At 45.0% G+C, this 14,639-nt stretch overlaps 1 protein-coding gene across 1 annotated transcript in view; it reads left to right on the top strand.

Annotated features, from left to right (window-relative positions):
• Nucleotides 1-12,873, top strand: part of LOC149469380 (uncharacterized) — a 33,554-nt gene extending 20,681 nt beyond the window's left edge. The window contains exon 2 of the mRNA XM_089669335.1: nt 5,006-12,873. Within this exon, the coding sequence (XP_089525461.1) occupies nt 5,325-6,137 (813 nt within the window). The 5' untranslated portion in view covers nt 5,006-5,324 and the 3' untranslated portion in view covers nt 6,138-12,873. The remainder of the gene's footprint in view (nt 1-5,005) is intronic.
• Nucleotides 12,874-14,639: the final 1,766 nt, after the last annotated feature.

Here is a 14,639-nt window from a genome sequence, read left to right as displayed (position 1 = left end):
CGGGGACCACTTAACCACGACCGACTCCTTCCTTTTTGTCAAGTTGGTTGGGGCACTGCCAGAGAAGCAAAATGGGAAATGAATTGCCAATAGTAGCCAGCAATACCTAGAAAAGCCCGTACCTGCTTCTTGTTGTTTGGGCGTGGCCAACTCTATCGCTGCAACTTTGTTGATCTTGGGTTTTATTACTCCTCTCCCAATGGTGTACCTGGCCTCTTCCTGTCCAATCATACACTTCTTTGGGTTGGCCGTAAACCCAGCTTTCCGTATTGAGTCTAGTACAGCCTGAACTTTTGGCAAATGTGAGGCCCAATCTGCGCTATGGACAATCACATCGTCCAGGTAAGCTGCAGCATACTTCTGATGGGGGCGAAGAATTTGATCCATTTTGCGCTGAAAGGTGGCCGGTGCATTCTGTAACCCGAACGGCATTCTTCTATACTGGAATAACCTTCTGGGGTTCCAAATGCAGTCTTCTCCTTTGCTGACTCAGCTAGGGGTATCTGCCAATATCCTTTGGTCAAATCGAGCGTCGTCATGTACCGGGCTGCTCCCAGACGGTCGATTAATTCATCTATCCTCAGCATGGGGTAGGTGTCAAACTTTGTAACTTTATTTAACTGTCGGAAGTCGTTACAAAATCGCCAGCTCCCATCCGGTTTGGGCACCAACACTATGGAGCTGGACCAGCCACTCTGGGACTCCTATCGCAAGCAGGTGATTTCACCTGCCTACCGTCACATAACATATGTAAATGTGACCCCCATGTCAGAGGTTTGATTTCCACCTTTATATACACAGCTACCAGCTCCACCACCTTACACTTCATCCCATATACAGTTGTGTTCAAAATAATAGCAGTGTGTTGGAAAAAGTGACTAAAGCTGAAAATCCTTCTAATAGCTTTTATTTCCATCCACACAAATGCATTGGGAACACGACACATTCTATTCCAAATCACAACATGAAGAAAAATACATCAAATTTGTGTTGTTCCTCTAAAAAAATATATAAACTGAGAAATGTTTGAAGATTTTGCTTTCCTTTGAATGACTTCATGAATATTTGGTTGTAGTCGCACTGTTTCTGAGAACTGCTGTACATCTGTGTTGCATGGAGTCCCCCAACTTCTGGCCCCTGTGATCAGGCATTTCCTCTTCAGCATAAGACAGCATGACCTCTTCAAGTATTCTGATGGATTCAAACTGATCCATGATCCCTGGTATGCGATAAATAGGCCCAACACTGTAGTATAAGATACATCCCCATATCATGATGCTTGCACCACCATGCTTCACTGTCTTCACAGTGTCCTGTGGCTTGAATTCAGTGTTTGGGGGTCGTCTGACAAACTGTCTCCGCCCACTAGACCCAAAAAGAACAATCTTACTTTCATCAGTCCACAAAATGTTGCACCATTTCTCTTTAGGCCGGTCAATGTGCTCTTTGGCAGATTGTATCCTCTTCAGCACACGTCTTTTTCCCAACAGTGGGACTTTGCGGGGACTTCTTGCAGATAGCTTGGCTTCACATAGGCGTCTTCTAATTGTAACAGTCCTCACAGGGAACGTCACACCTTCTTTCATCTTCCTGGAGCTGATTGTTGGCTGAGTCCGCGCCATTTTGGCTATTCTTCCATCCATTCCAATGGTAGTTTTTCGCTTTCTTCCACATCTTTCAGGTTTTGGTTGCCACTTTAAAGCATTTGCGATTATTTTAGCTGAACGGCCAATCATTTTCTGCACTGCTTTATATGTTTTCCCTTCTCCAATCAACTTTTTAATCAAGGTACGCTGTTCTTCTGAACAATGTCTGGAACGACCCATTTTCCTCAGAATTTCAGAGAGAAATGCACTGTAACCAGCATGTCCAACATTTGCTGCCTTCCTTCCTTAAATAAGGGCAATAATTGCCATCTGTTTCTCAAAGAATGAATGACCTCACTAATAGAACTCCACACGGCTATTATTTTGAACACGCCCCTTTCAATGAGTGATTCAATGACACAGAATCAGCAGCATGCATGTCATGACTGTTGGGTCTGTTGGATTTCTATGACTCTACTACACCTGCTAGGAAATTATTTGCCATGTAGAAATCTCATATGATATCCTCCCAGAATGCGCTCTCCTGCATGACCCCGGGGGCATGAACCTGGCGATCTCCATGATCGCTGTGTCCTATGACACGCTGGTCATCGGGAATTGCAGTTGCCGGTTCTCGACTGCACTTTCCTCACGCTGTCAGAGCATGAGGAAGGTACTGCCAGCAGTTGTCAGAGGATGGATCATCAGGGCACTTATGATTAGTGCCCTGAGGATTGGTGCCCAGCAGCGCCACCCACCAGTTCCGCCCACAAGTGCACAGCAGTGCCACCCACCTTTGCCCAGCAGTGCTGCCAATCAGTGACAACTATCAGTACCCATCATCAGTGCCACCTATCAGTGCCGCCTCATTAGTGCTGCCTATCAGTGCCCATCAGTGCTGCCTATCCTTGCTGCCTATCAGTGCAGCCTCATCAACGCACATCAGTGAAGGAGAAAAATTACCTGCAGGGAGTAAATACCACCAAAATAAAGCTCTATTTGTGTAAAGAAAAAAAGATAAAAATTTCAATTGAGTACAATGTTGCATGACCGCGCAATTGTCATTTAAAGTGCGACAATGCTGAAAATTGGCCTAGTAAGGAAGGGGATATAAGTGCCTGATAGGCAAGTGGTTAAGGACCCCACTGGCACCTATCAGTGCCGCCTCATCAGTGCCACATATCAGTGCACATCAGTGAAGGAGAAAAATTACCTGTTTGCAATATGTTATAATAGAAACAAAGAAACTTTTTTTTTTTAATTTTTTGCTCTTTTTTTGTTTATAGCATAAAAAATAAAACACCCAGCGGGGGGTAAAGACCACCAAAAGAAAGCTCTATTTGTGTAAAAAAAATTATAAAAATGAGTACAATGTTGCATGACCGCGCAATTGTCATTTAAAGTGTGGCAACGTTGAAAGTTGAAAATTGGCCTGGTAAGGAAGGGGGTATAAGTGCCTGGTGGGCAAGTGATTAAGGACCCCACTGGCACCTTTTGGGGGGGTAACCGAAATTGACAGGTACCCGCTCCCACTTCTACTGCAATCACCTAGGTGATCAGAAGTGGAAGTTGTCCCCCCCCCCCACCCTCCCTCCCTCCCTGTAGTCTTCTGGGACACATGAAAGGTCCTAGAAGACTACAGGACCATTCACAAAGCACAGAGATACTCGCACATGCTCAGTGGGCACCCGGATGTGAAGCCGCAAGCAGTCACAGCTGGGTGCCCACACTGAAGATGCCGGCACTGGAAACACAGGGCGGCCGGTGAAACGAGCTGCGGGGAGGACACCACGAGATCGAGGGACAGGTAAGTGCTCGTCTTTTAAAAGTCAGCAGCTACAGTTTTTGTAGCTGCTGACTTTTATTTTTTTTTATTTTCACTGGAACTCCACTTTAATGTATGAAGATATTATTTGTAGTGTACAAATTACAACCTGTACGTTACCTCTAAGGGTTGTACCCCTTCTGACTTACTGTTGGTGAGTCCTGCAATCACATTGTTATGAGCTCCTTGTAAAACTATTATCTCTTTCCAATAAAATCTATGAACAAGAGAAGATATGGACCCCACAATTCCTCTATATACTCCACAATTCTCCCATATGGACACCTCGTAAATGGTTCTCCAGTATAGACTCCCAGTTTGGGGAACTCATATAGAAGAAGCCGTCAGCTAGAATCAAACTCACTACTCTACAGTATGGTGAAGACCAAGGAGGCCTAGCAATACCAAATGTTAGACTTTATATTATAGCTGCCCAACTTCAACATCTTACCAGGTGGGACTTAGTAGACACATTAGATCCCATCCATCGGTTGCTACTTCCATCAGATACAGATTTCACATCACTCTCACACTTGTTAATGGGCTTCAGATGGCACCAGTGGGAAAGGCATGATCTCTCATCTATTTATTCCCGTCTTTTGACTCTTACCGAAGACTTATAGAAAGAAATGGGAAACAGAGAAAATAATAGAGAGTGGTGGGAGGTGATTGTGACCTCCATACCTCTCATCTCTCTGTCCTCTTCACAGAAACTTAGTCATTTCTTTTGCATAGATCTTTCAGGACTCCAGCCCAATTGTTCAGCTAGGACAGGAGGGATTTCCCCTTATGACCCCAAATGTGGTGATGTCGGGGATTTGATACACATGTTTTGGAGATGTCCAAAATTATTCAAAAAGTGGAACGATATGACCAGTATTGTAATGTTGGTGTTCAATATTCCTCGGGTGTGCCTCTTGGTCTCAATAGAGGAGGAATTATTTACACCTCCTCCTATTACAAGTCATATAGCAATAGTGAGGCTGCTTGACCACAAAAAATATCCCGATCTTGGCTATCATCTCAAACTCCCAGCAGACACCAGTGGATTGAGCAGGTGATTTCCACATTAACATCATAGGTTTTGAAAGCTTTAGCTTTTTTAGCCCCATAGAAGGAGAACGAACCAGTTGTAACCTACTGAATGGTGACTACATTGGAGACCCATACTTGGGGTATGATCCTGTAGACACAGGCGTCATTGATCGGTGTCAGCTATCTATGTATGTACTGGGGGAGTTACTTGCCGTGTACAGCTGAATTGTTCTAGGTTGTTTCTTCTTTTCTCTGTTCATTTGTTTATAAAAGGTAAAAGTGACACCATAGACAAAGCAAGTTATTGTTCTGTATGATCTGTAACAGTGCCACAACTGCCTATACATGAGAATGTATGACTCCATTGTCTGGGCTGAATGTTGGGAATACTGTGCGCACTTACAAACTTTATTAATACAATCTATTTGATGAAAAAAATACTGTAGATAATGCTGTACATATTCTTTCTATTCATAAGATATATTTAGTAATGAACATTAAAAATAGAAATCAACTTTATGTAGCCCTTTATATAGAATTCTTTTTTCTTTCTCTACAGGTAGATTGATGAACCAAGTTTTCGGTCATGTTGATCTTCATGAATATAGCTGAGTCACATGGAAAACAAGACATAGGGGTGTCTTAATTGACTGAAAGTCTTTATTGCAGCTCACTGGAGGATTCACACGGGATACAAGTCAAATCTGTGTTCTAAAAGTCATGGTTTGGATCCTCTTCCACATTGATCCAGCCTCAGAGGACAACAGGAGAAAAGGAATTTCAGTGTTCTGGAAGTGACAATGGCTTTACAATAAAGTCCAAACCACATATACATAAGAGGAGTCATTTCATACTACTTCTTGTTTGGAGATTTTACAATGGAGAGAAAATATATCACACACCAGAAGGTTCACAATGGAGGGAAGTCATATCATTGTTCTGAATGTGGCAAAACTTTTACAAGCGAGAGAGACCTTATAATACACCAAAGAGTTCACACCGGAGAGAAGCCATATCAGTGTTCTGAATGTGATAAAGCTTTTACAGTGAAGTCACGTCTTCTCACACACCAGAGGATTCACACTGGAGAGAAGTCATATCAGTGTTCTGAATGTGATAAAGCTTTTACACAGAAGTCACATCTTATCACACACCAGAGGATTCACACTGGAGAGAAGCCATATCAGTGTTCTGAATGTGATAAAGCTTTTACTCTGAAGTCAAATCTTATCAGACACCAGATGATTCACACCGGAGAGAAGTCATATCAGTGTTCTGAATGTGATAAAGCCTTTACAGAGAAGTCACATCTTATCACACACCAGAGGATTCACACTGGAGAGAAGTCATATCTGTGTTCTGAATGTGATAAAGCTTTTACACGGAAGTCATATCTTATCGCACACCAGAGGATTCACACTGGAGAGAAGTCATATCAGTGTTCTGAATGTGATAAAGCTTTTACATGGAAGTCACATCTTATCAGACACCAGAGGATTCACACTGGAGAGAAGCCATATCAGTGTTCTGAATGTGATAAAGCTTTTACAGGAAAGTCAGATCTTATCACACACCAGAGGGTTCACACTGGAGAGAAGTCATATCAGTGTTCTGAATGCGATAAAGCTTTTACACAGAAGTCACATCTTATCAGACACCAGAGGAGTCACACTGGAGAGAAACCAAATTAATGCTCTAAATGTGACAAAACGTTTACAGTTAATGCCGGTCTAATCTATCACCGGAGGATTCACAAATTTCTGCATAGATTAAATTCTGGAAGAAAAGAGATATTAAAGAAGTTTCAGGTGCCACAAGTTAGTTTCACATCCCCAATGTCATCCCACAACCTAGAGAAGAAGGGAGAAGATAAAATGTTACCTTAAAAGAAACAAACTAAAATCTGAGCAAACTGGAATGTAATGATTGGATGAACTGAGTTTAGTGCTTATCTCCATCAATACACAACTAGAAGGGATTTGAATATTTTATCTTTTGACAATTTTTTTAAGATAAGCATCAATAATTGAACAGCTTCCCTCATGATTCTCATCTTTATCTTTTTTTATGGAGCTTTGAATGAACATGTAATGCATTTTCATGATTCACCAACTGAGTTGTGTTTCCAAGCATTTTCTTCATTTCTGGATCCTGAGGTAATACATGACAAGCACTGCCTCAGTACCAGAGACTAGGATGGGGTCTATTATCTTGCCAAGTCTCTGAAGCCTCAGTGGGAGAGTCCATTCCAGGTTCTTCTGACTATTGATACATCATCAGCCAGGCTTGAGGTCTCCAGCTAAGCCCACCTTGTCCACTCCTCTCATTACATGTTCCATCTCCTCTCCCATTAACAATGCCTTCTTTCCACATTTCATCTCCTCTCATTATTATTATTATACAGGATTTGGGTTGGGTTTGGGTGATATTTGGAGACAATATTGGTGATGTAATTTGGGGCAGTTATAAATGACTTTATATGTTATTGTTAATGTTTTGAATTTTATCCGTTGGGCAATGGGAAGCCAGTGGAGGGATTGGCAGAGGGGGGTGGAGGACACTGAATGGAGGCCACTGGAGGGATTGGCAGAGGGGGGTGGAGGACACTGAATGAAGGCCAGTGGAGGGATTGGCAGAGAGGGGTGGAGGACACTGAGTGAAGGCCAGTGGAGGGATTGGCAGTGAGGGGTGGCTGATACAGAATGGTTAGTAAGGTGAATGAGTCTGGCAGCAGCCTTCATGATAGACTGAAGAGGGGATAGCCTGCAATGTGGTCGGCCAATGAAGAGGGAGTTACAATAGTCAAGGTGAGATATAACAAGGGAGTGAATAAGTTGCTTAGTGGTTTCCGAGGTTAAGAACGGCCATATCTTGGAACTGTTGTGGAGGTGAAGTCTACAAGATTTGGACAGTGATTGTATTTGGGACTGAAAGGACAGATGGGAGTCTAGGATTACACCTAGTACCCTGGCATGAGGGGAGGGACTGATGATTGTGTTATTGATCTTGATGGAGAAGTCATGGAAGAGGGCACAGGCTGGAGGGAATACTAAGAGCTCAGTTTTGGAAAGATTGAGTTTGAGGAAGTGGAGTGACATCCATGCCGATATGTCGCTTAGTAGGTTAGTAATGCGAGAGGAGACTGAAGGGGCGAGGTGAGGAGGAGACTGAAGGGGCGAGGTGAGGAGGAGACTGAAGGGGCGAGGTGAGGAGGAGACTGAAGGGGTGAGATGAGGGGTAGAAAGATAGATTTGTTTGTCATTAGCATAGAGGTGGTACTTAAAGCTGTGGGAGTTTATCAAGTGACAAAGGGAGGAGATGTAGATGGAGAAGAGTAGGGGTCCAAGGACGGAACCTTGAGGGACCCTTACAGAAAGAGGGAGTAGAGAGGAGGAGTCAGAGTTATAGGTAACGCTGATGGAGCGCTGCGATAGATAGGAGGAGAATCAAGAGAGAGCAGAGTCTTGGAGGCCAAAAGAGTTGAATTTTTTGAGGAGGAGGGGATGGTCAACTGTATCAAAAGCTGAAGAGAGGTCGAGTAGTAAGAGTACTGAGTAGTGGCCATTGGTTGGGAGGAGTACGGAGTAGTGGCCATTGGTTGGGAGGAGTACGGAGTAGTGGCCATTGGTTGGGAGGAGTACGGAGTAGTGGCCATTGGTTGGGATGAGTACGGAGTAGTGGCCATTGGTTGGGATGAGTACGGTGTAGTGGCCATTGGTTGGGATGAGTACGGAGTAGTGGCCATTGGTTGGGATGAGTACGGAGTAGTGGCCATTGGTTGGGATGAGTACGGAGTAGTGGCCATTGGTTGGGATGAGTACGGAGTAGTGGCCATTGGTTGGGATGAGTACGGAGTAGTGGCCATTGGTTGGGATGAGTACGGAGTAGTGGCCATTGGTTGGGATGAGTACGGAGTAGTGGCCATTGGTTGGGATGAGTACGGAGTAGTGGCCATTGGTTGGGATGAGTACAGAGTAGTGGCCATTGGTTGGGATGAGTACAGAGTAGTGGCCATTGGTTGGGATGAGTACGGAGTAGTGGCCATTGGCCATTGGTTGGGAGGAGTACGGAGTAGTGGCCATTGGTTGGGAGGAGTACGGAGTAGTGGCCATTGGTTGGGAGGAGTACGGAGTAGTGGCCATTGGTTGGGAGGAGTACGGAGTAGTGGCCATTGGTTGGGATGAGTACGGTGTAGTGGCCATTGGTTGGGATGAGTACGGAGTAGTGGCCATTGGTTTTAGCAGTTAGTAGATCATTAGTGAGGTTTAGTAGGGTAGTTTCAGTGGAGTGTAGTGAGGGAATGCCAGACTGTAAAGGGTCAGGAAGGTTGTTGTCAGTGAGGTGGGAGCTCAGGCGATTGTGGACTAAGCGTTCTAGGAGTTTAGAGGTAAATGGCAGCAGGGAGATGGGTCTTAAGTTGTTCAGGTTGGTGGGGTCCAGGGAGGGCTTGTTAATTATGGGGGTGATGTGCGCATGCTTTAGAGGGGAGGGGAAGGCACCAGTAGAGAGGGAGAGATTGAAGATGTGAGTGAGGGAGCATAGGATGGAAGAAGAGGGTGACCGTAGTAGTTGTGAGGGGACAGGATCCAGGGGGCAGGTAGTGAGACGGGCTTCTGAGAAACCTTTGTTGACCTCTTTGGTAGTAGGAAGGTCAGAAGAGGAAAGTGTTGAGGGAGGTTTCGTATAAGGTATGCTAAGTGGGATGGATGTCTGTGCAGTGGAGATGCCCCTATGAATTGCATCAATCTTGTTTTTGAAATGATTTGCAATCTCGTGAGCAGTGAGTGAGGTACTGGGTGGAGGTGGAGAAAGTTGAGAGTTAGAAGTAGAGAAGAGACGATGAGGACTGGATGACAAGCTATTGATGAGAGTGACAAAGTAGGCTTGTCTGGCAGCATGGAGGGAGGAATTGTATGTGAAGAAAGCAGATTTATATCGGGTGAATGCTTGCTGAGATTTGGTTTTACGCCACAATCGCTCCAGCACACGACTGTCATTTAAGATCTCTGGTGTTGTCAGTCTGCCAAGGTTGTAATGGTCGGGACCTGATGCTTCATGTTGTTAGAGGAGCAAGTGAGTCTAATGTGGATGAAAGTGAACTGTTGTAGACAGCAGTGGCCAGGTCAGGGCAGGACAGGGGAGAGATTCTGTCATAGAGTTGGTCAGTTGCAGAGTGGAAAGGAGAAGGGTTCAAGTTGTGAAGGTTTCTGCAGGTGATTGCTGATTGGAGGGATAAGTGTTTGAAGATGAGGAGACTGTGAAGGTGATGAGATTGTGATTAGAGAGAGGAAAGGGGGTGTTTGTGAGGTTGTAGGATATCATCTCATGGGTGACAACCTTTCAGGCAGGTCTGCGGCTGTGACACCAGCTAGAAAGAAGTCTCTGCTCAGTGAGAAAACAACATCCCAAGCTGATGCAGGCCTTCCAATACTGAGTTACTGCTGATTTAGGGGATGTATTCAGCAGTAAAACGTAAGCCCAGCTGGCCACTTGTGTTCCATGTGGTTCTGCCAAATGGGATTCCATCAGGTGAAGATCAGAAATCCTTGTTCCATGTTTTCTCTTTCCAGCTATTACTCCTCTCCATAGACTAATCACACAATACAACTGCCAGAGATCTGAACTTACAAAGTGCTGAGTGTGCGGTCATATTCCTACCACTTCTTCCGGGGGACTGACATTCCTCTGATTGGGGTTCACAATAATCACTCTGAGTGCACACATCTCTTTTTGGTGGAAAGTTTGTAAAGAAAACTTCTTCTCCCTGGAAATATTACAACGTTGGCACCAAAGTGTAACTATGGGCAAAATCAGTAATGACATTAATAATGAAATCTGTCATTAGCAGAGCAGGCTTTGTTTTTCCGAGTCTCTTATTGTTTTATTTTTTTGTTGTCCCTCCCAGTAGATATTTTTTGTCTACTTCCTGTAGAAGGCCAAGTCTTTTGGGAAAAATGGCAGTTGGAGGGGTCGGGGCAAATCCTATAACACTGCTGGGGGTGCTCACAACTGTCAGTTGTCATTCATATGGGGGGTTGGACCTTATAGAGAACCTGTTGCTGTAACTGCTGTAGAAGCGTTAGCTGAAGTTGGACTTTACTTGTTGTGTGTCTTACTTATAATCTATCTAAGACTTCCCTGTACAGGGTGACAACGCTGCTGTGTAATGTTCCTGCAGAATGATCAGGGTTGTCACCCTGATACAGAAGGCGGGAAAATAACAGATGTACAGACAGGACCAACAGCTGATACAACTATGTTGCAGAGGGAACTCTGGGAATGCTAATGACAGATTGCATTACACATTCAGTTAGCAGACTTCCTGCTGTTGGTCTGATGTTTGAATTGTGTTCTGATATTTACTGTCCTGCTGTAAAAGGTGTAAATGATCGCCCGCATGTTTCCGGTAGTAGCAGGGACTACAAACTCATATCAGGAATAGTAGGATGGCTACCTACCCAAGGGGGTCACCTTTTTGGATTTGGGGGAAACATTTCACATGGTTTCTTTCCATTAATGACACCGACAAGGGGAGTCTCACTTCACTAACAATAGGAGAGCCAATCACAGGCCAGTAACATTTCATGGTGTCTCAATGTATTGCAGAATGTTTAATCCCCATTGGTCCAATGGATTCCTAGTCCTTCCAGATAACATTTGCTTCTTGTGTGGAAGGAGCGCCCTAAAATGGCTTCCCTTCAATTCCACCCATAGCTGTACTTTAGGTTATGTTGCCCCTCCCCCATATCTGTAAGGGAAAGCCTCAATTTCTCCCAATACTCCCCTGGCCTTCCAGTGAGAAGAAACATTTTCTCTGGAGTGGAGATGTTTTATGCAGTGAGCCCTTCATAGACGGGATGGGGAATCTAAGTAATCTAAGATAAGTAAGATGAACCGGTGTACTGGAGTCATGGATCAGATAACCAATGACACCATTGATGGTATAGCAGAGCTGACAGCAGAAGTGGCTCCATCACCTAAGGTGGTGTCACAGAACTGCATGGCAGCTGACTATCTCTCGGAAGATCAAGGCGGAGTCTACAAACTGGTGTCAGAGAGTGTTGTACATTTATATTAGATCATGAGGATCTCAGAAGGGGATATCTACACAAGGTAAAGGAGTTCCAGCAGTCACCTGGGTGGGGGGAAGTGGGATCCATTTTGTTGGATGGGTTTAGTTGGAACTTGGTTGAGTAATATGGCGGCTTTGCTTTTTTATGCACATGATAAAATTCACATTTTAAAACAGAAGATTACTTTAAACCCGCAAACATGTTTTATTTTCTGAAGCAGAGTCCCTGGAGAATATAATGGTGGTGGTTGCCATTTTCTATGTCACAGGATATTAGCACAGCTTTTTGTCAAATGCACATTTTCTGTAAAAAAAACCCACTAAAGATCATTTTAATGCATAAAAAAACACAATATATGACCCAATTTGATGAAATATGAAAGATGAGGTTGGCATCAAGTATATAGATACCAAACATGTAAAACTTTAAAAATTGTGTGTATTTGTGAAATGGTGACAAACTTCAGTACCAAATATTGTCCATAGGTGACGCTTTAAAAGCCTTTACAGGTCATCAGTTTATATAGTGAACCATGAATGATGGCCCTAGAGTTATTCCTCTCCCTCTGGTGTGTGCAGAGATATGTACAATGTGTAGTGTGATTGATGTTTTCCTACATAACCGCACCCAACCCTGGCAATTGCTCATGTATACGGGAACTGGGGGCTTTAAAATGTGTTTTGTGTGTTTTTTCATTTACAGTGTGTTACTTTACACTTTTCTTTCTCTGAACTTTATTATTGCCATATAGGGGGTTAATAGCCTCGCATGTGATAACATATTGCTGGTCACAGATCTTCTTTACAGAAACACAAGAGGTCTATCAGACCCCTAATGTCACCTCTGGACCCCAGAAAAGATGGTCAAGCACAGATCATGTTTGATCAGCTCCTTGAAGACACGAATGTACATCTGCCAAATCTGTATCTGAGTAGACCATAGAAGCAGCATTAGAAAGAAATGTGAGCATGGCTTCAGTCAGGCGATGGTCCTGGTGGTCATGGTCTTGTTCTCCTTCAGGTCCTCTCACCTTGTAGATGGTGACATGGACTTGTTGTGTGGGAATGAGCAGGAGGGGCTCGGGGTTCTCTTGTACCCAATCAGCTTGTTATGGATAAAAGATGAAAGTGTCTTCTGGGAAGTTACAGGGATTTGGATGTTTAGAGGGTTACATAAGTGGGCGGGGCTGGTATTAATGAGGGGCGTGTCATCTGTTAATCAGTTTCTTAGCATCGATTATATAAATGTTATAAATAGATCCTTGAAATGTAAACAATCTATCTCTTTCCTTCTGTTGTTAAAGTGTCACATATATATGATGAATAAAGTTGGGTGATATTTTCACCGCACAATACCGTGGTCTGGGTTCTTCTACAACACATCCCCCCAAAAATGTCCTCTTCCAGTTCTAGGAGTCTGGTGGAATGGGACACAAGCTGATGGTATCTCTTAGGCCCCTTGTACATGGGGGGTCCGGCCCCTGTGGGTGCAATGCTGGCATTATAATACACCTGGTAGGCACAGGTACAGCGTCCAGCCCCGCTGCCTGCAGCCTGTCAAAGTCTACACTACAGCTGGATGGGGCTCAATGCTGCACCACGTTTACCTCGTGTTTACGGCGCTCTGTGTTCAGGGAGAAATGGCCGCCATCCTGATCAGACAAAGCATAGAGCAGATGTAGGCCGGTGCAGTCTGCTTCTTCCCCTGTAGGTGGCACCTGACCAGAGTGACATCCCAGCCTGGAGAGGAAGTCGGGGGACACTTGGCTTCTCTGTGGTTTCCCGGTTCCTGAAGACGGCGTGGAATGAAGGGGTCCATGGAGTCCTGGGGACATTTTTACATATTTTTTATTTCTTGTTTACACCTTTTAAAAATCATTTTGTTCCTGAAGATCACTAAACCCCAAATCTGATGTATTCTTTGATAGCAGACACCCTATATAATCCAATGTTGGGAGTTGTCATTTTCTATGTTACATGATATTAGCACAACAGTTTATGAAAGGCAACATTTCAGGAACAATATAGTAACGTTTATTTCTGAGCACATAAATGCAATTCATGACCTATTTTCTGGTGAAATATAAAAGATGAGGTTGTGCCGAGGAAATCCCAACATGTCAAGCCGTAACACTGTGTGCACTTGGAACGCTTTAATAGCCCCTCCAGGTCATCAGTATAGAGCTACACAGGAGCACTGGTGCTCCAATCATTGCTCTCCCTCCGGCGTGTGCGCTGATATGTAACGTGTGGGATCACTGTGTTCCTATGTAGGCACCCCAATGTGCATGTCACGTCCTGGTCTGTGTATAGGAGGTCCGCTGAGCTCTCTCTGTCCTCCCAGTGACACCCACTAAGACAGCACCAGGCTCTGCTGTCCCACATGGTGTCAGGGGGAGGGGCACATCTCAGTGGTGGGTATGGGAATGATAGTGTTAAGCCGCCTGGCAGAGTCTCTAGCAGCCCACCGCACGGACGCTCTCAGGGCGCGGGGTCTAAGTCCCAGCCTGCTGTTCACCAGGACCCCTGATGGTGGGGATGGACTTGGTGCAGACTGAGACCAGGTCGCAACCCCCCAGTGCGTCCTGCGGTGGTAGAGAATACTGACAGCGGAGTGCAGGAACGGAATCTACTTTGGAAGAGGCAGACAGATACACTGGTCTGATCCAAACCGGATGGATGGTCGGGTACGGTATGCGTGGTCAGACAGGCCGGGTCGGTATTATGCGGGCAGCGAGGTACAGAGGAGCGAGCTAAGAATGGTCAGGTCACAAGCCAGGTTCAGCAGGATGCGGGCAAATACAGTGCCAGGGTTCAGACAGAAAAGTAGTCAGGCAAGCCAGGGGTTAAACAGGAGAAGAGCAGGATCAGAAACAAGCAGAGGTCGGCAACGGAGTATACAGCACACAGGAACAGGATACAGGATACAAGATACAAGACCAAAGGGCAACTAACATACCTGTTCCTACGTTTAAATAGCCCGCCTCCCGCTGTCATTGGTGCCAGACGCGCATCCGTGATCCCGAGTGCGCATGCGCGAACCCCGCCGCTGCCATGCGCGGCCAGGTCCTACCGCCCGCCGGGTAGAGAGAGTTGGTGTTCTGCGCATGCGCCGCCCGTC

This window comes from Staurois parvus, unplaced genomic scaffold, assembly GCF_062004578.1.
Source record: "Staurois parvus isolate SC_StPar_1 unplaced genomic scaffold, SC_StPar_1.0 ptg000072l, whole genome shotgun sequence".
NCBI classification, from domain to species: domain Eukaryota; kingdom Metazoa; phylum Chordata; class Amphibia; order Anura; family Ranidae; genus Staurois; species Staurois parvus.
This window is presented reverse-complemented; position numbering and strand designations above follow the sequence as displayed.